Here is a 26267-nt window from a genome sequence, read left to right on the forward strand (position 1 = left end):
TGGTGACAAACGCACTTCCTTTTGTTACGCACTATATTTGTGGAAACACTGCTAGTGGAACAATGTCAAGTTTTTCATCAAATAGAAACTCCACCACTACAGAAAAAAACATCAAACACTCCACTTTTATTCAGAATCTTACATCAAACTAAAAAGCAAAACAAAGTAATCAAAAAAAGGTTTGAGTACTGATTAGTCTGTGAAACCAGCAATGGTAGCATTCGGTTCAAGGGCCTTAGCAGCAGGAGAAGCTTCAACAGATGGAATGGGTTCAACAGTCTTCACAAGAAGCTCCTGAGGCAAATCTTTTATACCCTTTAGATAAAATGTGTACAAAATCTTGAAAGGATAGACAATTTGATGCAGCTTCACTTGACCCTTCACTCCCTCAAAAATTCCAGATCCACCAGTCACAGCCAAATATGAGTCCTCATAAGTCAGGTAAGGTCCCTGCACTGCTATGTGACCATAGTCTCCAAAGTAGAAGCTGAAGATTGCTTCATATCTGTCCCCTTTCTTTTCAGCTTTGTTTTGGATCAAAATACAAATACCAGATGTTATGCCAATGCGCTTTTGTAAATCTCCTGTGTACAACTGCATATGTTCAAAAACACAAGTTACTTTCCTTGATGTGTATTTATGTCTAACTCAACTTCATAAAATCTGCTTATGAGATGTGGTTTGCATTCACTTATATACTATGAAATGATATAATCTCTAGTGTATATGTATTCAACACACTCTTTTCACGCCGAGAGTGACAACTCTTGTGTGGGACAACATATTATAAGTTTTCCGATAACATTCCGATAACAGGTGACCAGATAAGTCTAATATCACTCGAATAGAGTCATTGAACTGATAAGTCTAATATCACTCTAATAGACTCAAAATGATTCTGATATCATATTAAGAAGTGGACTTTAAGTTTAGCTAAACTTCATAATACCGGTTTATGAGGTAAAGTTTGCACCCACTGTGAAATGATTTAATCTCTAGTTGATATGTGTGATCTGCAACATTCTTAGCATAAATAACATGGAAAATCCAACATTTTGCTGCTGCATCATTATAACCATAACAACAAGGAATCTATAAACCTTCTGCAGCTACTAAAGTTAAGGTTTACACACAATACAACACAACAGATAATTCAGTACAACGTAAATGTAAGATGAAATTAGCATAAATAAAGTAAATCTTCAAATGCAGAAAAAAAGTGAAGGATAGAAGTTATGTACAGTTCCTTAAGAGGATTTCACTGTTGTTTGCTGACAAGGATACGAAATTTGACTTTACTAATCAGCATAAAGTTTGCATTGAAGATGAACATAGCTTAGGAAATAAAAACACCAACTATGGTGGAATAACAACATTAAAAATACCAGTGAAACTCTGTAAATTTTATCCTGAAGGTGAAGAAACTCACCTTGTTGCTGAAGGGGACTAAATCACCAAGGGAATTGACAGTTTTATAGCTCAATCGAAGGTAAACAGGGCTTCCACGGTCTCGCTCGTTGATCTCGTACACACTCAGTTCTTGGACTTTTTCTAACGAAGCAAAGAAAGCAAAAGGGTGATGTCAACGCATGATCAAGCCAAACCCAGATAAATTTCAGCAATAAAAAACAAAACTTGAAAAGTGGGTGTGTCTACCAGAGCTAACAGGCTGAGCCTGGCTTCTGCAAGTGAAAGAATTCTTGGGAAGTGAAGTGAGAGTGGAGTGAAGCTTGAGACTTTTGGTGAGAGAATGGTTTGAGGAGGTGAAGGGAGAGAAAGGTTTGGTAATGGAGGGTGTGAGGAAGGAGGTTGGTTTGGCAGTGACAGGTGTGAGAAAGGAAGAAGAAGGGATGGTTTTGACAGCATGGCTTGAGAAGGCTGCCATTGTTAAGGGGTGAGGATGTTTTCAGATGAGAGAAGAAGAGAAGGTTATGGAATGTGTGATGTGAAGAAGGTAAAGGTGGTTTGCATTATATAGTGGAAAGTGGTGGCTAGAAAGGGAGATTACAGGGTAAAGAGGTGGACGGTGGAAGAAAGGTGTGAATGTTATGTGAGAAATGTGTTTGAGACGGTCAAAGGTTGAATCATGGTTAGGTAGATAGTGGACGGTCTCATGAATTTTTGGAGGGGAAATAAAAATTGAAGGTAGCAAGTCAGTGAAGGTTTTGTGTTCAATGGCGTTGTTGAATTTAAACGATGAGTTGGCGCATCACTGAGTTCTGCTTTTAGATTTTGAAGAATATGATATGAAGAATTGGTGGAGCAATGAGTTGTTGAGGAAAAAAAAGAAGACTTATAGATATGGATAAGGAGATACATAAAATCTCTAAAATGTAAGATACGGGGATATGGATCTATATAATTATGAATTATATAATTTGATAATAAAGATTTATGTGCACGAGTATGTTCTATATTATTTTTTGGAGAGATGTTTTTCATGATTGGTTCACAAAGATTTGTTTCTTATTTTTATAATCATAATAAAATTTTATCCAACAAATTTTTATTTTTAGAAAATTAATGTATTTGTTCTTTTTAAAATGTGTTAGAACTGTATTAGAATTATCAGAAATCCAACAAATACTTTTTGAATTGGACACTTCACGGATACGTGTCCTACAAGTGTCATACAAATGTCGGTGTCCAATACACCGCCATTTAATAGAAGTGTCCGAACTTCATATGTAATATATTGAGAATTTGTAACAGTTTATTAATAAATAAAATTAAACCACAATATAAAAAGTAACATAACTTATCAAATAAAATTATTAATTAAACCACAGTATAAGTATACAATTTTATCCTAATATAAAACTACACGAGTAGTTGACAACACATAGTATGAAAATTTTGGATGGATTGTATTAAATCTTAATTAGATTAAATGTTTTATTGTTATTAAACATAAATTAGATTTAAAATGTCTAAAAAAAGTGTACATTAAATGGAATATTCCATTATAATAAATAAATTATTATTATTTGTATTATTAGTAAAAGCATGTTAATAGTTTTTTTTTCTATGATTTCTTCCGTAATTTTACATATGGAGACCATAGTATTATTTTATTATAAAAAATGATTTACTTAGCGTAAGTTAATTAGACTAAGGGATAAAAATCATAAGATTGTTATGTGTTTTTACTTAATTATGCAATTAATCTAATCTGTTAGCATTTTATAGGATGTGCTTGTTAATTAAGTGAAAATAGTTCAGGAAGAGAGAAGAATGACCAAATGGGTCTCTTAGTGGGCCTTATTGAAGAACACAAAGGTCCAATTGAAGAGCCTATAAGGGATGAAAATAGATCCACTATATTTAAATTTTGGATGTTAAAACACCATTTTGGAAATTGCTTTTTGCAAAGTGTTTTTTCCTACACCTCCATGGACTATGGATGTTAGACAAGTCTAAAATGTTTTTACTTTACATCTATGGATAATGAATTTCGAAAATAACATTTTAGATTATATTATCTAAAATATATTTTTTATTTAAAAATATATTTTAGATTATATAATTTAAAAATATATTTTAAATTACATAATTTATAGATATATTTTAGAAATGCATTTTAGATTGTAAAATCTAAAAAAATATTTACAAATTTCATAATTTTGAATGCATTTTCATACTATCTTGAAATGTATTATAAGTTACACAATTTAAAATATATTTTTAGATTACACTATCCAAAATCACATTTGGAATCGTACATTTTAAAATATATTTCTAAACTGTCTAAAATATATATTTTTTATTAAAAATGTTTTATAAATTATATAATTTATAATATTTGTTAGGTTGTACAACATATTTCAGATTGCGCATAATAGATTTTCAGATTATATAATATGGTTAATTTGAATTTTTCTCACATCCAATGAGGTGTTGAAGAAGGTATGAGGTACCAAAAGAAATTGTCCACAATTTCATGAAGAAATCACACAAATGTGGATGTGGCTTGTTTTAATGTCTCACTTCGATTTTGTCTTCTTTGTTATCTTGTCATTGGAACAATTTACATGGCCTACATAGATTCTACCAAAATTAGCCACTTTTCGTTATCTCAAATTTTTTTTGGGAGTTTCTTCCAGCGCCCCTACACGTTTTTTCCTGCACCTGACATTCTTTAAAATACTAAAACTATCCTTTCACAGTTTTATGTGATTCCAGAATAGGGATTTCATAAATGAAAAGTGTTTTTGGAACAGAGGTTCCGTAAAGAAAGAATGCTTCTAGAATAGAAAATTCAGAAGATAAAAAATCATTTCAGAATATCCTTTCTGAAATACATTTTTTATTTATTTCTGGATTGATAAATCCAGAATTAATAAAATGTGTTCCAGAAAATATGTCCTGAAAATTATGTTTCGGAAATATTTCAGAAAGAACAATTTGGGAGTTATTTTTAAAAGGGGGTAAATCAGTCTTTTTCGAAAACTATGGGTGCAGGAAGAAATTTGTTAGGGGTGCAGGTAGAAACAGTTTAGTTTTTTTTTCCTTTTGTTACCATCTGGGCTAATTCAGGTGTTGGTACCCAGGCCCAAGGTAGACAAGTTCCTAATTAATTATAAGATCTGTCCGGAGAAAACTTCTTTATAAAAAATAATTTATAAACAAATTAAAAATTATATTTTAAATAAATTAACGAAAAAACAGTTTACATCAGCTTATTTATTTTAGGAAAAAAACTTATTTTATTTTTCTTTATTATATGCAAAAAAATTATACTCCCCTGATAACATACTAACAAACTAAGTTCCTCAACATGTTTAGTAGACATATGTTTAAACATGTTGACTATATAATTCAATTACTAATTTGGTTTCTGATAACACATGTTGACTATTTCAATTAGTAACTTTGGCTTGGACAATTTTTTTTATTAGTATCTAATTAAATATGAATTTTGAAATTATTTATTAATAATAGAAATTATTTTAGATATGAATAGTTTTTTTTAGTATGTATGTTTAGTCAATATAGTAACTTAGTTCTATTTAGTAATTTTCTTGTATTGACCCACAAATGACTAACTCCATCTCTAGATTCTGATCTTGTTAGAGTCCTTCTTGGACACTGACATGCTTTTTCAGCTGGATCTCCTCATCCGCAAGTTACGCACTGTTGTAAGTTTTAACTTCTTATTACAAATGAGATTACATATAATTGTGTACCATATCGTACAATAATTGCATATATAATAATTATATACAATAATTGTGTATAATTTGATAATTATTATTTCCTCAATACTCTCCTCAAGTTGGTAGGTGCCATGAACTCATTACTTGTGTCGAAATACAAGTTATGAGTTACATCCAAGTCACAGTTTGCGCATTTTTTCTTTTCTAATTGGTGTATAGATTCGTTGGTTTGTATGAGAATAATCTCATGATGTATTCATTTAAGTTGTACGGTTGTTTGCCTCAGGTGTCTTCCTCTAGGTTAGCTAGGAAGTTTTGTATAGGTAGACATGAGGTTATGGTGGTATAGAGTGTAACGAACGCAGGTTAGATATGGTGGATTTGTTGTTGTAACTGAATTACTATAACTCAGGGACAAAATTTATATTTATGTGGATGAAACTTTTCTCTTGAGGTAGTCTCCTCCTCCTATATTGTCTCATTTTCATACACTGTTAAGATTCTTTTCATGGACTTGTTTGTTTGAGGAGTGAATATAACCTCATTTTGAAAAAAAAAAATATGAATATGCTTAAATTGTTAAATGAATGTCTAAAACTGGACAAGAGGTTACAAACTATCACACTAAGCTAATTATGTAACTAATCATGAGATTCTATCATTATTTAATTGTCCACTAGTAAGTTGATAGGGGAAGATTATGAACCCGTCAAAAAATGTTACTTGTCCATGCCTTTGTAAAAATATATGCGAGATGGTACATATAAATGATTGATTATCCCGGCTTGTAACTTTTCTTATGACAGTCTATCTCAATGTGTTTTGTGGGTTCACTAATCATGAGATTCTATCATTATTAAAATTGAATATAATTGTGTACAACATCGTATAATATTTTACAATAATTGCATGCAATTGTATATAATTTGATAACTATTATTTCCTTAATACGCCATGGAGACTTTTGCGCTCATTCTATAAATAGGATATCCTAACCTTGTTGTGATGCACACACTTTCTCATCTTCTTCTATTTTCTATTCTTGGATTTTTAGCTCTTACGAGCTTTCTTGCTAATTATGAGATTCTCATTATTATTCGAGAAATTCCGATTATTCTTAGGGCTTGCACAACTCACAACGAATAAGTTTTTAAGATCACACCTTAAAAAACCAATCTTGTTCGTATCTTTAGTCTTAATTTACTAAAAAAAATAGAAATATATATATTTTGTTGTGTTAGAATGAGAAAATGTAATTAAAATTCTTAATATCTCATCTAATGGTAGGAGAGTCCACATGTGACAGATAGTTAATTCAGTAATCTCACGAAACTCATTTAAATTGAATTACTATAGCTAGCATTCTTCTTGTACATTGTCTTGTGTGGAATGAATGTAACCAAGTACACTGAACCGTACCAATGAGATATGTGGTTATACGTGCATAATCTTTGATCAAACCAAGAAATTTGCAAAATCGGCTATAACTTTGTTTTGATTATTTTATCTGGAAAAGAATATGGGAATGTTAATGCAAAATTAGCATTTTACAGAAACATGAAATGGACAAGAGAGTTACAAACTGTGAACTCCAAGCAAAAAAATCAGGTGTGTCCACAGTATCAAAGGCAATAACCATGCCACTCACGAGCATTTCACGTGCTCCAATGTCTTCTTAATGCGTTACAACTTTGCCTTTTGGTCCATTAAGATATTCTTATGACGAAACCCCCAAAGGAACATGGTTCAGACAAGTTTGGTAGTGAAGGCCTTCTAGACATATTTAAAGTCACCATGTCCCTTATGTTTAAGTCCTTCGATTAATTCTTCCACACCTTCTCCTACTACACCTAATTCACTCAAATGCCTCACTTCATTATTCAACATCAAAATCACATTCTTCATTCACATTTTTTTTCCAATAACAATAAAAAATGATATAAATAGAAATACTGGAATACTTTAACCCATATATAAAAACCTCTATTTGAGTATAAAGATATTGATATTAAACAAAAAAAAATTATCAGTCAGAAAAGATAATAAATGTGATCTACTTTAGGTGGTTAAACCCTCCTACAAAGCAAAAAAACATATATTTCAAGAAAATCTTAACTACCTATTAAACAATTATACTGTTTCTATTTCTACATCATTTCCAACTGAAACAACACATTATATACATAGTAATTACATGCAAGTTACAAAAGTTTTGAGAATTGTTCTTGTCAACCCACTTTCATTCACGTACCATTACATCACAACCTTCTCATAATTTTCACTATTTTTTGTTACAATCTCAACTCCATTAATATAGTTCTGATTTTATGATATATAAGAAATTTCAGGTGTATCCAATTTGTATGAATAAATGTAATGAATTCAAGTTTTTATAAGGATAAGCTATCCTATTATCTCTTTGAAGTTTCTTTATTTTATTTCTAAAAGGATAAGCTATCTTAATCATGCAACTTAAGTTTTATCGTATACAAAGAGGGGAAAAATAATAATCATTTTTTGTCACCATATGTAAGAGAAGTTCCCTTGAAGGAATCTATATTGTTTCTATATTATACCACTGTTAATTAAGCACGACAAAGCTTTCATATTTAAGCTTCCAAAGAGAAAAGAAATAAAATAAAAAAAAAAAATGGAAGCTGCAATTCTAAGTGATATGGGTGGAGCACAAGACGCAACCTGTGGGATTATGCTTCTTCTTAAATCAAGATGAAGCCCTAAATATTGAAACAATTGGTTGGGTTTGAAGAAGTGTCTCTGATTAATTAATTTCAGATTCATCAGTACAAATTTTGTATCTTTTACTATTTTTCTATTTTGGGCTTCAAGCTCAGGAGATAAAAATGTGAATGGGAATAAAAGATTGGTTAAATATCTTTGATCTTTCACTATGTTTGTGGAGTTATTTACAAACAGTGAGAGAATCTTGCTCATTGCCACACGATTAAGCACATTAGGCCATAACTCGTGGAGCCACAGCCATTTTACATTTATACTATGATGTCCTTTAAGATAACCTTCTCTGACACACCCTTGTCTTTATATCCCATATTTGAAATCACATGCCTAACTTTGACTATTAGCCTGCCATTACAGTTTTCAGACGATCTAGTGTAAGATGGAAGGTGGCTTCTGTTAGTTTTTCAAGAACGTGAACATGAACATATGGGTAAGATCAATTCAAATTAAGTCTAGTCAATTTTCCCTTTTATACCTAACCAGTAGTGAACAGCATTTATTCTATACTGATGTTAAGAAAAGCAACAAGAACACCAACAAAATGCTAATGATTGTGCTTATTATTGTGATAAGTCTTGTTGTGTACATTCATTAAAATGAGTTAAGTAAACCTAATGAATAAAAAGTCATAAATCACTATGTACCTAACTGTCATAGTATTAGAAATATAAAAAATTCGGATGATTGTATATATCCCTTAATCGAGTTTTCATTATTCTCAATGACCATTGTAAATAAAACGACATATTCAATGAGTCTTTAATAACGAACAATTATTTATAGAATAATGAATGACAATCATACGACTAATCCAAAGTTGTCACCTAAAATATTTATAAATATCACTATTCACGAAAGGATAATTTATCTTGTCTCACACACTAAACTTTATTTTATACTACTCTAAGTTATTTGTTAAGAATTTATCATCATCTTTATGTTCTTACTAATTTAAGTATTGGAGTTACAGGTGAATTTCCCTCTCTTATGAAAGATCAACTAAAAACTCGTTATTTGACGCAATCTTCGACGAGTTGCCCTCTTCAAATTCATTTTTGGTAGTAACACATTATAAACTTAGTTACAAGTTCTTTCAAATGTGTCTATGATTGAAGTTTGAATTAGAGGAAACTTCACACGGATAAAGATGTCACAAATAATTGGAGAATATAGTCAAACGACATGATAAGGAAGCTTCGTTGTTTCTTGGATTAATTATGAGGTTGAAACCATGGAGGGCTCAAAAATCTAAGATAACAATGGCTTTTTACTTAGCATGACCTAAACATTATTATACGCTTTGCTTAATTCAATGGCCGACCACTTATCTTGGTGGTTGATGCCACATAAATGTTGGTGCAGAGAGATGGAGAGAGAATGGGGGTGTGGAATCTGAATTGAGGGGCCTATAGACATTTTTTTTCGGAACCATGGACCACACATTTCTCTCTATAAGAACCCCTTTGGAGCTCCATCTGCAACACTCCTTCAAGTGGTTGCAACTTTCAACACACACATTCTGTCTCTCTACACTACAAACTGTAAGTTAACAAAGAAAGGAGCTTCATACACACAAAGATGAGCAAAGATTCCATGAGAGGTTCAAAGAAGAAGGTTTCATGCAGAAGGCTTGGAGGGTACCTCAAAGAGCAAAAAGGAAGACTATACATAATCAGAAGATGTGTAGTCATGCTACTCTGCTGGCATGACTAGATACAATCATTCTCAACATCTGCAACTATCATTGTTCATCGTTTTTCTTTGCCTATATCATGGATCAAACACACATCAGAATCGTGTTGGAGATCTCACTTCGACTAGAAACTAAGATATTTCACAGGATACAAATCTCACCTTATAAGTCGATTTTATGAGGTTGAGAGTGTACTTCTTAATAGCCTTTCAAAGCCATGGTCAAGGAACAAAAGTTCAAGGATGCAGAAAAAGAATATATATGTTTTGCTAGATAGTTCTTTCTTATTAATTCCCTATGTAAATAGCAGAGAAAGTAACGTTAGAGAAAATTTCCTTCATATCTAAAAATGTAAGTTCTCTACGTGCAAAAAAGCTAATTGGCAATGGATTAAAATTTTCAGATTCAATTCTACACTTGAGCATAGTTCGATTTGTTTCTTTTGAATGAAGAACTCTTTAGTTTGGAAGAATTTTTTTTATCAACATTTCATAAATAATCCAACTCGTATACATACCACATCAAACACATATATGATACGTCCTTTGAAAGAGTTAATTGTATGGTTATTACACTCCCTTGGTGTACAAAAGAAGCATTGAGAATAAGGTGATTAATTAATGATAATGAGGTGTTTATTATCTGTGGAATCTTTGTGATTAAAAAAAAGAAGAGTAAATAATGGAAGATTTGTGGATAGATGAAGGAGAATGTTGCCTTGAATGGTGAAAGTAAAAGTTAAAAGTGAAAAGAGAAGATGCATAAGAGCTATATTTATGCAGCTAGAAAAGAAGGACAGAAATGGGTGGTAATGAGTTGAAGAGTGTGTTGTGTCTTTTACGTAGGCTCTATTTGTTGAGGTCTTATCAACTCAAAGTTACATTATATTGCATTTTGAAAAAGAGATCGTGCATCACATGTGCCTGATATGACCCTCTCTTCCATTTTTCTCATTCTTCCTTTCGACATCATTTGTTTTTCTTACCGTTTTATCCACTTCTTCGTTTCTCTCCTCTCTCACTCACTGTTTCACAACACTTCTTCGTAGCTTTTCAAAAACAAAAAAACTCCATGTGAAGACTTTTCTTTGGCTAGGTTTTTCTTCTAAGTATTGTTACTGTTGGCGTTTGAACTCCTCCAAACAGTAAAAAAATGTACATTCACTATTGGTTACAACACTAGCTTCTGCTCTAACATGGCATATAGATGCTATTCCAAACTCACTAGTTCTTCTGGGGTTTTAAGACAAAATAAAATAACTAACTTAACACTTCTAATTCTTATTTTTTTCACGGTCTTCCGATTTCTTCCGATAGGTGAATAATTTGGGTATATTTCGATGTGAATATTGGTATACTTTTAACTCTCAAATAAGTTTTAGTTCTTTTCTCTTTCGTTTAGGTTGTTGTTCTTGATTCTCTTGAATGGATGGATAATGTATCTACAGAGTCATCCGATGATAGAGTTATAATCAGTTAGATTATATAATATCTTCTAAAATAAGGTTCTGTTTATCTATTTAATCAAAATGAATTTTTTATTAAATTTTATCAATTTTATTGGACTTTTACTTTTTATACTTTGTATTTATTAAATATATTTTTAATATTTTGGACTTAATCTTTAAGTTTGTATACTATCAAAATTATTTATTCTTTTAATTTTTCCTATTTTGTAATCCATTGTTTCATTTTAATGGCATAATATTTTGATGACTGAAAAATTACAATCTTTCAATCTCTCATACCTTTAATATAAGTCTTTCGGATATTATAATATTATGAGTGAGATTCTCTACAACTTCTAATTGATAATATAAAAAAAAATGTAATTTTGTCATTTTATATAAAAATTTAATTTTTTAGAAAAAAAAGAAAGTCTCAATATATGATTTTTCAAACTTGTTATTTCCACATTTTTTCTTACTAGCTCACAATTTTCTTCCTCACTGTTGCACATTATACGCAGTAGCCTCTATGGCTAGTCTATTTTCTCCATCACTGCAATAATTCACACAATTGAGAAAAAAGTGTGGTATAGTAGGAATTGTTCCCAAGGTCCACCTCTAATATTTTTATTTTATACCATATCTAGGGTGGGTGTGGATTGGACTTTTTAAATTCACATTTTCTAAACGAAATACTTTTAAATTTTTTGATTGAAATATAAATAATTGAATTGGATTTTAAATCTAAATTCACATTTTGAAAAAGATAAAAGTTTAGATGCTTATACATCAATTTGAGGTTGATTTTAAAATTCATATTTTTTAATTTATATTTATATCTAAAATAATAAAAATTATTATATATTTTCTAAGAATAATTTTTAGAATTCTTGAAATCCTTCATATTTTATAAAATCTGTAATTAATTAATAATAATAATAAATCATTTTTTTTATATATTTAATGCATGTTCTCCAGATATAGATACCATGTTTGTTATATGTTCTGAATTTGAATGCATGTCACTTCTTAACAAACGTAATTTCTTGAGAGTTTTGTTTTGAAATGTGATTAGAACATGGATTCGATTTTTTAAATCCAGACCAAAATTCCATCCTAATTTATTTTAAATGTAAATAATTAGGATGAAGTTAAATCCAACATACTTTTTTTAAAATAATCAGTTTGAATGATTATGTGTATTTTTATTGATATCTATTTTTTTTTTATCTTCTTCATGCTAATAATTATAAAATTGAATTAGATGAAATACAAATGTAGGATATGTATGACGTGAAATCATATTTTTATTTTGTTCAATGATGTTTTACTACAAGAAAATCATGAAATAGAAACTAATTTTTAGATATCAAAATAATTAGTTACAATAATAACTAAATTAGAGACCATTTTATAAACTAAAACAAAAATTAGTTTCTATTATTGTTAAATAGTTTCTAAATTGGTATTTAATTAGCAACCAAGGTTTTAGAAACCAAATTTAAAAACTAAATCATTGGTAGTTAAAACATTGGTTGCTAATTAGATACCAATTTAAAAACTATTTGACAATAATAGAAACTAATTTTTGTTTTAGTTTCTAAAATGGTCTCTAATTTAGTTATTATTGTAACTGATTATTTATTATTTTAGTATCTAAAAATTGGTTTTTATTTCATGATTATATTGTAGTGTTTATTTATCTGTATGTGTTTCATACAAAGATATTTCATACTAATGTATGAATTTTTTTGGTTTCATCATTTCCTCCAATTTAATTTAATGTATTCAAACTAATTAAAGTATTAATCAAACAAAATAATTATACCAAAGTCGTTAATTTTTTTGGGGGGTTCGGTAAAAAGTTTCGTATATTTTTTGGTGGTTGTTCCTTGAAAATGACAAATCACAAAGTACTTCCTTTCCTTTATAACACGTTTCATCTACTAGCGGTGCTTCGTAAATATCATGGAATATGCTTTATATACATCATATTGAACTCAACCATAATGCTTTAATTTCACAACTTTATTATTTCATACAAGTGCTATATATAACTTGATATATTATTACTGTATTCTAAATTTTTATTTCTATTTATTATTATCATTTAAATATTATAATTTATGATCATGTAATTGTTTAAAAAATATGGTTGTAAAAGGATTATTGTACTTTAATTTTTAATTTAGTTTGGAATTTGAAGGGTAGAATAGATAATGTTTTGAGATATGTTTAGTATTAGTGGGGTACTGACAGAGTATATTCAGAATTAGAGGTTCATTCTTTTGGTGCAGACATGGTGTCTCTGTTATCAATAATATATGTTTCTGTATTAATCAATGAATACACTTGTTCTATAAGTCTACTCAGATTATTATTTTGTCTGCCCAAATAAAATAATGCATGCATTTATTTTTCTTTAAATTTAGATTAACATAATTATTAAAAGTGGAATAATTGAACTATAAAATCTGAATATTAAGATGGATGATATTTGTCTTAATTTAGGTATTATGAAATATTTATCCCTGATATATGATTTTTAATATATTTTATATTTTTGAAAATTTTCAATTTATGTGTAAAGATAAAAAAAATTATGATAAATTCTAAATGTTCTTAAAATTATGTAAATAAATAAATTTAAAATTTGACTCAAATGAATTTATATTCATTTATATAGTATGAAATATTTTTATTTTTAATTGATAATTATTTTAAAATTGTATTTTTTTATTAAAAACAGTGTAGTGAGTTAGCCTGGATTATTTTTTGGATGATGTTTATTTTTTATTAAATAAAATTTTTTTAAATGTACTTAAATAAATATGTTCATATACAATGAAAAAACAAAATAATATATCTATTAAAAAATAATTCTTAATTGAAAAAATAAAGACTTAAATATAATTTTTATTTTCTTAATTTGCTCAGTCTGCAATTTTGTTTCTCTAAAATAGAGTTATTTTTAGATTCTCTGTTTTGGAAAATTCATAATTTTAGTTAAAACCTTTCATTTTTCTCATGTTTGTTTCTTTGTTTTATATGTTATCTTTTTCATTTGAATTCTTCTGGAAGGTTTTGTTATATTATAATTACCTCACTTTTTTTTAACATTAAGAACTATGTTTCTTGTTACCTAACTTAAAACAGATTAAAATTAATCAAAGCATTGATCCAATTTATCACCTTGATTATAAACTTGTAAACAAAGCTTTTGACATATGAATGAGGTGAAAGTTTTGTTTTGATGATTAATCCTTTTAACACAACATACCATTTTCACGTCGAAGTTACTAATTATTTGTATGATGAATTATAATAGTAACGCAAAATTCAATAAATTTTCCTTAAAATCAATTTATAAACTAAAATTTGTATTCATATATATTATAAAATATGTTTGTTTTTAGTTAAACGTGGATCTCCAACAAATACATTCTTGGAATAAATATAACATATAGCTTGAAAAATAATTACATATATTTTTTCTTTCTCTTCAATCTCATATTTATTAATATCTTAATTTTTCTTTTTTTTTTATCATATTTGCAGTTTTTAGTTTCACTTTCACTTTCTTTCTTTCTTTTTCCACCGAAACATGTCATTTCTCTGACAAGTTGATCAGTTTGAAAAACGTTAACCATTATAAGTTGAGTTCCAAAAAATATGGTTTTGTGATCTTGATCTTAGATTAATGTGGTTCGGGTTCTCAGAAACAGTCCCATGTTCCAAAAAATCACGTTCTCTTCCAGCTTTAACAAACACGTAATACGACAAGGCTCCAAAGGGAAAAAAAAAAATCATACACAGAATCAAAGTTCAAACACAACACTTGCACTCGTGCAGTCTGGGACACTGCGTGACTAAATCAAAGATGGGTCAGATTTCAAACACTGTCCAAATTCTCTCATGCCATTATCATTTATTTTCTCTGAACGCAATAAATTTACATAATTTTTCAAAACAACTATATTAAAGAGAATAATTATGTTTGTTTTTGCATGTTTAAAATATTTAAAAAATGAGTTTTGTAAAGCAGAGAGAGAGAGAGAGAGAAATATTGAAGGATGGTGTTTAGGGCCCAATGAACAGAGGGAACCTAATGATTGAGTTAAGCAGTGAGAAAAAGTTTGATTGGTCAAAGTGGCAGCTTTATGATGCACACATGCACCCCAAATCCACATGCTCTCACTCACTCTCTCACCCGTGGTCGTTTTCATCATACCTCTCCCATTACTCTCTCTTTTCATTCTTTCACACATCTGTAGGACCATCATCTCCATCTCCACCCCAATTCATTTCTCTCAATTAAAACATAATCTTCCACAACCACATTAATGCATCACCTTACTTTACTTCTCATCACACCAACTTCTTTTTAAATAGGATAATGGAGTAACTGAAAATTTTAATAGATAAAGTTCACTTTTTTTAATAATGTGGTATTAGAGGGATGTATACTCTATCCTAATGAGTATTTATTGGATTTATGATATTACCTAATATAAATCACTATTAGATCACATATAAATTTATAATTTCATGCAAAAATTACAGTAACAACTAACGAATGTGGGTTAGAAATCTCATATTAACTAATACTAAAAATATATAAATAAATGCAAACCTATTATAAACTGGTTTTACGAACACACTAATCCACTTAAAATCTAGTATAGTTTCTCACCATTAAATGATTACATTGATATTGGTTATTGCCTCATCATTCTCACACAAACAACTTATGCTATTAACCACTAATAGAGTTTAATGAGGGGAAGGGGGAAATCGTAAGATAAGAGTAGAAGGAAAACGAAATAGAACTTTTAACATAAACCAATATTATTTTGGTTCACATCGTGACATCTCAACATGTCGCTTTTGAACTTTTGGTATTGCTGCTCCATGTTTCAGGAATATCAAGAACAACTCTTGCAATTTTAAGTCTTACAGCATCCTTTTAATAAATCTCTCAGATATTAACTAAACTTACTGAATGTTTTCATTTTGCTTTATAATATAAAATATATTTAGCATTGTTTAATATTTTATTTATGAAATATTAATAGAAGTTTGTAAAATATTATATTATTTACACTTTTATGAAACCTAATTGCTAGGGATTGTAATCCGAAATTATTGTTATACTCTTTTATGTTTGTATTTATTCACACTTCCTACAACTGTAGTTCCAAGGTATATTCTGAGTTTGAAAATACTTACTATTTCGATGTTAATGGGCCTCGCTGTTTCAAACAGCTCTATACTTGGGCCCATAGCATGGGCATCGATAGTAACGGTCCATGTTTTTCCTGGACCTCTGCAGTATTCTCAGTCCAACTCAGTAATAGATAGCAAGCCCATTTTCTGGAGCTTTTCCTAAAAGAACAATTGACTTAGTTTTTATATTATATATAAATACACAAATTAATTTTTAATTTAGTCGCAGTTAATTAAAATATTATATATAAACTCAGTTTAATTTTTTTTTTATAAAAAAAATGGTTAGTATAGAAAGGAAGAAATAGATGATATTTTAGAAGTGAAAAAAAAAAAAGGAAAAGGATGAGAAGCATAAGAGGTAATTAAAGTGATAATTAATGATGGAAGTGGCCAGCTAGCATGAATGCGATGAAACAACCACCTGACAGGACTCAAAAAGTGGCAACGTACCACACTGTCGCCGAATCCTGAGAAATGGTTTTCCTCTGCACATGAAGGTATGTGTCTAAGGGGGTTTTTTGGTGGGGGCATTTCAACAAACAGATCACCAGCAGAAGAAGTTTGGTTATGGGACCCCTCAAACAACCAAATATCTTCACATGATTATGCTCATGCAACGCTCAAAACCCTGCTTTTTTGGCTTCTGCCCAGCACATTCTAAGCTACAGATTAACCATTTCTTTCTTTCTTTCCTGTTACCATTGTCTACCACTTGTTCTCTTCGTTTCACTCCCAAGAACCAAAAGGTACCACTCTCTTTCAACCAATGTCTCCATGGATCACTCAAGAAGGACCAGTGGGACAAACTTTCACTTCCCATACCCTTCTTACAATTATTCATTTCTTCCAGATACTTCCTCAAATTTCATGTATACCTTGTCGTATTGTTTATGCATAATTGTAATGTTTTTCAAATATATCTAACAAAGTACTCATGCTGCAAAGTTCAAATGTACCAAGTCTAGTTATTGTTGTAATTTTGGAAAATCAAAGCTTATAACAATGAACATGAACAATAATATATATTATAAAGATTCTACAATATGATTTTTACATTCTATAGATTCAATTATAATAAAAATGAACATTTATTTTAATCTATAAGAGTATTTATGTGAACAATTTCTTTTATTTTCTCATTTCTAATCTATCTGTTGATAATTTTATTCTTATTACACTCTTTTTTTTATTAGGTTTTCATTATATTCTCACATTAATTTACAGTTAGGTCAAACACTCAAAATTTATTTCATATAAGTCACATTATAAAGTTTAATTTACATAATTTTTTAACAACTATATGCATTTTTTTTTAAGATATTAGGTATTTTTTCTGTTTTAAATTGAAATACATTCAAATTTTCAATAAATACATTTAAGAAACTCAACTTTATTAACAATATTTAACTTTGTTAGTTTTATATTGTATTTATAAATCATGTATATGTACATATACTTTATTATAACAAGAAATGAAAAAGTAAGCTACTCGTTTATAATGTGATAGATATTTTAATTAGAAAGATAGATATCATATTTAGTGTCTAATTTTTGTATCTAAAGAGATTATATACGATACACTCGTTGTAAATAAGAAAGGTTCACTAGTGAAAAAATTATTCGTATCACCCTTTCTATAGGTAAAAAATATTTGACTTACAAAATAAAATAAACTCTTTTATGTCACTTGTATTTCAACTTACAGGTAGCATAAAAAAATTAATAATATGGAGATTTTTGATAATTTTTTTTTGTTTTTTTAAATAATTTGGATATTTCTTCTATATCCATTTTATTAAATTCATTAAGAAATTAATTTATTTTAAGAATAATTTTTATTTAAAAAACAAAGAGGTGTATACTTTTCCAGAGAACAAGTAATCATCACACTCGATTTATTAAAGTTTCAATGAAAAATATTGAAATATTATCAATACTTTGTAACATTATTATTAACAAATATGTTATTAGAAGAAATATTGAAATCAAGTTTCATTTACATAAAACTTATAATCACTACATACAAAATTTATGATCACTACAACATATCATTATAATTGTTTTTTTATTATTATGATTATAATCATGAATATTATTTTTAATAAAAAAAATATAATAATAAAATTAATAATAATATTAAATTGATAATAATAACAATATATATATATATATAAAATAATTCACATATAATAATTAGATGCATTATTTAAGACTTTCGATTTGTTCTATTTAGGTTTGAGCTTAAATATAACTTGTGGGCTTTCACTTTGTTGGACTAGATTGACTGAATATCTCGGTCTCTTCTCACGTTTAGACGTTTGGTCTGATGTCAAAGTCATAAATTATATTAATTAATTATAAGATAAAATTCACTATACTTAATTCTTGGATTGATCACCTATTTATAGTATTTTTTATTAAACTTAAACTCAGTTAACTTTTACTGTTTGTACCTGATATTCTTTAAACACATCCTTTATATTTTGAACCTTTAAATAAACTTTATCAAAGTAACTATTTATTTATTTCTTATTTTTTATTTAATTTATATCTTCCGATCAAATTTTATTTAATTTGAACCTGATATTTTTATTTATCAATCTTTTGGTTATTAGGGTTTTGGTAGAATCCTGAATGGAAAATCTACCATTGATTATTCTTGGGACATTCTTTTTCCAAATCTTCACTGTATAATTAAAGCAACTCCCACTTATTTTGTACTCTTAACAATTTATGGAAACAAATCTCTATCAAACTGTCATTTTCGATAAAGCTATCCTTCCACGTATCATTTCACTTCCAAATCACTTTTTAATTAACTAATTTTTTTTTAATATTGATTAGAATATAGGTCAAAATTATTACTCAACCAACATTAATCAGCTTTTTTTTACTAATATTGACATTAATATTTTCTAACTGATACTATTTATGATAGATGCCATTAAACTTATTTTTTGACTGCAAATCAGCTTTTTTCCGTAAAAATAATATTTTTTTATCCATTATTTTGGATTATATATAAACTAAAATTGGAACGGGTTCCTTGGTAACTCTACCGACAGTGAAATAAAATATAAAACGTGAATCGGCCCCAGAAAGAGATCTTACTAATTAAGTGTCGAATCTAATTTGTATCAATTATCCAATTTACATTACGTTCTGTTCTTATCACTGGACCCAACCACTTTTATGTATTTTTTTTTCTACGATCTATTATTTTAGAAAATTTGAGAAAAACAAGTAAAAAATATTTGAATTGAATAAAAAAATGAAGATATTTTTTTTCAATTTTCTTTCTGCCAAATGCATAAGCTGAAAAGGACAACAATTCGAAGTCTAGTATAATATGTTAATCTACTTTTTTGTCGAAAAAAGAAATAATTTATCACTTTCAAATTTTTTTGTCTAGTTATATTTTTTATCCATTTGAAATCAAAATATTTCTTAAAATATGTGAATTTAGTTTGCCTTTTTAGTTATGATTAGTCAACTTTGTGTTATTTATTATTTTTTTAATTATGTGTAGGGAAACAAAAACGTGTTAAAAATCAATGTTTTGTTACAATTTTAAAATGTTGTAATGCTAAAATTATTAAAAATGTTAATAATCACTAATGAAAAGATTAAATGAATCCAAAATTAAATTAAATTTGAAATGTATAATTTAATAATGTTGTGTGTTATAGTTTTTTTTATCAGCAGCAAGAAACAAATAAATAATGGAGATATATAATGAATACTTGAATTCTTATAGACCTTAATTTCTTATAAGTACGAGTATATCGAATCAGAGTTTAAGATGGACCAAACTATTATAAACATGACGTCCTAAAACTTCTTAACAGAAAAGACAACGAACAAAAAACCTATTACAAAATCATCTGCAAAAGTCTACCAACAAACCTCATTGTTGTTAATGTTTTTTATAGATTTCATACAATCAACAACTTAAAACATCAATCAGAATATGAAAAGTTTGCAAAGCGAAACTTAGATATAATAAAAAACTAAACTTTCAATTGCATTATCGTAAAAATCTTAATATGATCTTTTTTTTATCAGTAAAAATGATTGAATAACAGAAATCACTTAAGGGGTGATTCAATCCTTATACCTCAATATGATCTATATTACAATTTTTAAAAATCTTCTTATTGGTATGTTGTGTGTTATAGTACTTGATTAGTTTGCTTTTGTTTATATATCAGTTTTGAGTTAAAAATAATTTCATATGTGACACTTTTGATAACAATAAGCAATTATTTTTATATTTAAACAATCATATATGTTATTTTTCTTTCTTTTTGTTTTTGTTGAATGAAAACTATACAAACATTTTGTTTAGATTGAATTTTGAAGTAAGTGAATGATTGGTTGTGGGTGAAAAACATGCAGCGGAGCAAGTATAAATTGATGCTATATATACCTGCATGGCCTTAACTGTGAAGAGTGAATCACTGAAGTGAATGCTGAAAAGCTATTACCACTTTACTACAAATGGGAGGGAAAAGAATTAGGTTAAGAGACAGTTATGTCCACGTCTTGGAAACCCAACCTCAAATCCTTCAAACATTTACCTTTTTTGGATCAAACCCTCTCTGTTCCCTCAAACATTTTTCAAATTTATACCCTTCACTTTGTTTTGGAGGAGAAAATCAAAATACATAACTACATAGCCATCATCATTGATTCATTTGTTGTTGTGACTACTTAAATATATTCGTGATTTGTGTCGAGTGCAGATCAGAAGGAGGATGTAACCCCCATCCTGCAATGTCAGACATTGAAAGAGCTTTCTAGCTATATTGAAAATGACACTAGGTCATACGATACGACCAAGTCAAAACACCTCAAATCTTTGTTGTTAATTACCAATTTGTCTTCACTAAGATCATGTTAAACACACTTAGGTTTATCAAATAATGCAGCACTGTACATGAACAGTATAAGATGACAGCTGAATGATTTCAGTTTTGATGAGAAATAAAAGTGAATATAAGTTGAAGTTAGTCTTTATATACTACTGTAAAGTATTTTGTATATTCTTTAGTATATACTTGTATTAGTAATATGCATATTTTAAAATAAAATAAAAAGAATATGCTGATAATAATTGATGTATAAGATATTATCAATTTAGGTTGGGTAGGTATTTCTTTTAAGAATTTTTGTTTTTTTAGATAATTGTGTTTAAGATGTATAAGGGTTGAATATTCATAAAATAGTTTATTATTTATTTTTTATTAATAAAATAAATATTATGGAAATATGATATGATGTGCTTAATTTTATTGTTAACATAATTTTTTTTACTTGTTATTAATTAATTAAAATAGGATCTTAAGATGCTTTATAATGTATGGTTAGAAGATGATAATAGGAAAAATTATCTTTACACCAGTTTAGAAATTTGACATATTGGACTTTGTAAAATGAAAATCTGCTATTTATTTATTAGTCCTTGAGTTAGTTTATGTAGAGATAACTTGTTTTTAATCACTATAACCAGTCTAATTAAGATTTGTCATGCTTAAAAAATAATGTTACTAATTGGAGTAAAGTTTTATTTATATTAATAACGTAATTTATTTCTTAGAAAAAAAATCTTATTTACAAGAACGAACTTAGCTTTAAAAATAATGTTACTAATTGGAGTAAAGTTTTATTTATATTAATAACGTAATTTATTTCTTAGAAAAAAAATCTTATTTACAAGAACGAACTTAGCTTTAAAAATAATGTTACTAATTGGAGTAAAGTTTTATTTATATTAATAACGTAATTTATTTCTTATAAAAAAAATCTTATTTACAAGAACGAACTTAGCTTTAACGTTGTTTAAATTCTATATGACTTTATATAAGTGATGAGATTTTTTTTTTCTGTAATTATGTATCAATAACTAGTTTTAAAATTCACCATAAAAAAACTAAATTTTCAAAGTATTGATAGAGAGACTGTAATTTAAAATAAAATCTGAAAAGGTTTTTAACCTCATGTCCCTTTAGAAAAGTGAATCCAATCACACCAAGTTTCTATTAATTACAAAAATTAAGATACATCATATTTTATTTTTTTTCTAAATTTAAAAGAAGAGGATAAATGAGAGAAATTGAAAGCATGAAGAAGTGCCATTGATAAGGTCTTAGTTTATTGGTGCTATTCTCACTCTCTCACACTCACGTTTAAAAAAACAACCAAGAAAATAACACCTACCTTTTCTGACCCGGATCACCCAAATTTCTATAAGGGTTTTCAGATTTATGTAAATCTTTTTTTTACAAAATTTTACTTTTCCTTTTTATAGATGTAAATAGATTTATCATTAAAATTGAATTATGAACTATTTTATATACGTTGATAAATTATTAATTAATATAAAAAACTAGATAATTAATATTAATATTTTCTACTTTTATTATTTATATATATTTATATTTAATATTAAAAAATTAATTAAATAAATATAAATATAAATGAGAAGACCTCTAAATTATCTAAATACACCTACATAGCTAATATATTTTTTTTATCAGTAATAAATTAATGAATAAAAAAGAGACAATCCTATACACCCTCAACTCTCAGTTACAAAGATACAACACTCTACTTTTATTATTTATATTTAATATTAAAATTAAATAAATAAATATAAATATAAATGAGAAGACCTATAAATTATCTAAATGCACCTAGCTAATATAATGTTTATATATAATAAATTCATGCCATATGATAAATGTACAAAGTCATGCAATTTACATAGTCAACATAATAGTTAACCATAAATTTGGTGTCTTAAAAAATTTAATAATAAAATATAAACTTTATATATATATATATATTCTAAAGAAAAAAACACTAAATTACTATATTATTGTGTTGAAGTGTGTCTCATTTTATTTTACTCATTTTTTATTGATAAAAAAAATAAAATAAAATGAAAAAAATTAACAACTTGTAGCAGCAATCTCATTTCTTGAAGTAAAATTTCAGTTCTTTTAACTTATAATGACGAAAATACAATTTTTTTTATATAATGAATCACTGGTTAATATTGAATCAGTGGCAAATGTATCATTATTAACCCTAAAATCATATTTAGCTTGAATTGTTTAAAGTGTGTGGAAACTAAGTTTAACCCTAAACCCAACGGATGCAGGAGAAGAAAGAGAATTACACCCATATACGTATACATAACACATATTAACGGGCTCAAAAAGCTGATTGATTTGACCTTCTCTTGTTTACATTGCTTCCACATAATGAGGCACACAATCCACCAATTATGTCTGTCTTATCCTCTGTGTTATGCTACACTCTCACTCTCTCTCTCTCTCTCTATCTCTCTCTTCTTCTACTCCCCCACCCCTTTGCTACCATTGACCATGCTCCTGCACCACCACACCTGATAAATATGCTGCTGGATTCTAACTATAGTGGAAACTCTGAAAAGTAGACCACACTTCCATCATTGGCCTAAACCTTTCATCACTTTCTCAAACCAAACCACTTTCTTTTTTCTCCCATTTTATCACCCCAAGTGGTTCATATACAAAAAAACATCAATGTTGTTTTAAGAAAAATGTATCCTTAAAGCTAAGGAAGATAAGAAACCTCTTCTGCGTTTGGTGTGGTCCTCATTCTGCAGAAGCTGTCTAGGGTTTCCGTCTTCCATTGGAAATTGCAAAATCTGTTTATGTGAGATGTTCCCTTCCTCTAACTACACCTCAGGCTCTTACCCTCGTTTCCCTTCTTCTTCGTCTTCTTCTACTTCGCCGTACCCTTCTTTCACTTTCCTTCACCCTGAAAATTCTTCTAGCAGCACCTTTCTCCATGATCCACTTTCTGTTACCTTCATACCAACTAACTACCATGCTCCAATCCCTGAAACGCTAGCCAATTGGGCAGTTGCGGATTATGCTGCTGCGGCAATGCTGAATCAGGATCTCGGCGGCGCTCTTTACGGCATCACCAAAAAGCCGGCGAAGAAAACGACGAAGAAAGACAGGCACAGCAAGATTCACACATCTCAGGGCTTGAGGGACCGGAGGGTGAGGCTGTCGATTGAGATCGCACGCAAGTTCTTCGATCTTCAAGACATGTTAGGGTTTGATAAAGCCAGCAACACCCTTGACTGGCTCTTCACGAAGTCCAAGAAGGCAATTAAGGAGCTAACTCGCAGCAAGCACAGTGTCGATAGCTTCGAATTCTCCTCGTCTTCGGATGGAGAAGTGGTTTCTGTGATCCACCAAGACAAAGAACAGCATCAAGGGGTGGACTTGGAAGAGGGGAAGTTGAAGGAACCTGTTTATTGTGTTAAAGCAAAGATGAAGGAATCAAGGGAAAAAGCAAGGGCAAGAGCAAGGGAAAGGACTAGTTGCAAAGGGAAGGTGCAAGAGTTCAACAAAAACTGCCCTGCAACTGAAAACCATCAAATCCTTAACCAATCAAGGTCACCCCCTCAACCTCAGTCTCAAGATTTTTAGAAAAAAATAAATAATGAAAATATTTCAAACATATCTCTAACTCATATACAAATGAATCATTTCAGGAGTGATAGAAATCTTATAGAAGATGTGAATGGAGGAATGACAAGAGATGATGACTTTAATGTTATTGAAGAATCCATTGTCATCAAGAGAAAGTTGAAACACTCTCTGATGTCTTCTATTCATCACCAGAACGCTGTGATCCCTAAGGAAGCAAGTGTGAACAACAGTGACTACCACTCCTTCCCCAATTTGTCGCCAAATTGGGAAGCTAATAGTGCTGCCAATGGACGCTCCACCTTTTGTGCAATAGCCAGCATGAATCTATCTGCAGGTAAGTTTTTCACTTTTCATGAACAATACCTGAATTTCTTTTCTTTTCCTCTTGAAATGGCTTATGACATCTAAAGTGATACTTGAAATCCTGTGTCTTGATTTTTAGGGCTTCAAATTTTTGGAAAATCTTGGGAGGAGTGCACCAATCCTCATCCTACCTAATATGTTAAATTTCAGTAATTGTCTCTTGTGTTTTGCAAGGAATACCATGATCATGGAGGAATCTTTCTGTGTTTTGTACCTGTAACTTTTGTTGTCCTATATTTCCTTTCTAAAATGTACTGATTTTTTTTTGCTCTAGATTAACCAAGGGCATGCCACAGTTGTCAAAAAAGGATGCTGCGTGTATAATTTCTGACCAGTATTTTAATTGTGGCTGATATCATGTAAGGGTCAATTATATTTACAAAGAACCATCCTTTCTAGCAAGCAGATTTCAATGTTTACATAATTAGTTTATGATCAAAATATATATAATGAATTTATATATTGAATTTTTGAAACTTGAAAAGTAGCTAAATCCCATGGTCATGGGAGGAGACGGATGTGCAGAAGAAAATTCAAGATCTTTTAGCTAAACCATGTGCTGATTTACCTAGAGATCATCCTAAGAAAATTTTCTGATTTGAAAAATTTCAGATAAAGATATTTTATATATAATATAACACTTAAATATACACTAAAGACACATGGATGAGTGTAAATTAACTGATCCAATAGAAGAAATCACATAATAATGTTCAAACCTCACAACAATGTTCAAACCTAGACTAATCACTAGGAAGTAAGGCTTACACAGAAGATTAGGTTTCACTCAATTCTAAAAAACTTTACTGCAAGTTGAGAATTGAAAATTTGAAAGATTGAAACTAAAAATTTGAAAGTAGCTAACTTAATAATGATCTACACAATAAGACTAATAAATCTATTTAAAAATTCCAAAATTTTAATATTATCTTATAAAATGAAGTTATATGTTATAAAATTAATTTATAAAGAAATCTTTCTAAATATAATATATATATATATATATTATAATTTAGTTATATAATTAATTAGCTTAGGAGCTTTTAGTATGTTTCATCTATACACTTCTTTAATTTTGTACAATATACTTGTTGCTCTTCTGGCATAGTACATTTTGTTCCATTAGG

At 28.8% G+C, this 26267-nt stretch overlaps 3 protein-coding genes across 3 annotated transcripts; 2 read left to right on the plus strand and 1 right to left on the minus strand.

The window, feature by feature from the left end:
- LOC137823350 (allene oxide cyclase, chloroplastic-like) lies at positions 1-2165 on the minus strand. The gene is made up of 3 exons (XM_068628449.1): positions 1657-2165; positions 1430-1551; positions 1-594 (listed from the first exon to the last, which is right to left on the minus strand). The coding sequence occupies exons 1-3, from the start codon at positions 1883-1885 to the stop codon at positions 193-195; spliced, it is 753 nt and encodes a 250-aa protein (XP_068484550.1). The 5' UTR covers positions 1886-2165; the 3' UTR covers positions 1-192.
- Positions 2166-9287: 7122 nt separating this feature from the next.
- LOC137825089 (small polypeptide DEVIL 3) lies at positions 9288-10015 on the plus strand. Its single transcript, XM_068630764.1, has one exon. It carries the CDS (start codon positions 9492-9494, stop codon positions 9624-9626), a length of 135 nt encoding a protein of 44 aa, XP_068486865.1. The 5' UTR covers positions 9288-9491; the 3' UTR covers positions 9627-10015.
- A 13495-nt stretch (positions 10016-23510) lies between these two features.
- Positions 23511-25542, plus strand: LOC137826655 (transcription factor CYCLOIDEA). The gene is made up of 3 exons (XM_068632722.1): positions 23511-24740; positions 24840-25111; positions 25220-25542. The coding sequence occupies exons 1-3, from the start codon at positions 23992-23994 to the stop codon at positions 25273-25275; spliced, it is 1077 nt and encodes a 358-aa protein (XP_068488823.1). The 5' UTR covers positions 23511-23991; the 3' UTR covers positions 25276-25542.
- The last annotated feature ends 725 nt before the right edge of the window (positions 25543-26267 follow it).

Source organism: Phaseolus vulgaris, chromosome 8 (genome assembly GCF_000499845.2).
Source record: "Phaseolus vulgaris cultivar G19833 chromosome 8, P. vulgaris v2.0, whole genome shotgun sequence".
Lineage (NCBI taxonomy): Eukaryota > Viridiplantae > Streptophyta > Magnoliopsida > Fabales > Fabaceae > Phaseolus > Phaseolus vulgaris.

Excerpts from the sequence above, each read along its gene's own strand:
- LOC137823350 (XM_068628449.1), bottom strand. The coding sequence starts at position 1,885 with ATGGCAGCCTTCTCAAGCCATGCTGTCAAAACCATCCCTTCTTCTTCC. Across the intron at positions 1,552-1,656 it reads GGCTCAGCCTGTTAGCTCTG|AAAAAGTCCAAGAACTGAGT; the intron begins GTAGACACACCC and ends TTGCTTCGTTAG. Across the intron at positions 595-1,429 it reads TAGTCCCCTTCAGCAACAAG|TTGTACACAGGAGATTTACA; the intron begins GTGAGTTTCTTC and ends GAACATATGCAG.
- LOC137826655 (XM_068632722.1), top strand. The coding sequence starts at position 23,992 with ATGTTCCCTTCCTCTAACTACACCTCAGGCTCTTACCCTCGTTTCCCT. Across the intron at positions 24,741-24,839 it reads CAAATCCTTAACCAATCAAG|GAGTGATAGAAATCTTATAG; the intron begins GTCACCCCCTCA and ends GAATCATTTCAG. Across the intron at positions 25,112-25,219 it reads CAGCATGAATCTATCTGCAG|GGCTTCAAATTTTTGGAAAA; the intron begins GTAAGTTTTTCA and ends CTTGATTTTTAG.
- LOC137825089 (XM_068630764.1), top strand. The coding sequence starts at position 9,492 with ATGAGCAAAGATTCCATGAGAGGTTCAAAGAAGAAGGTTTCATGCAGA.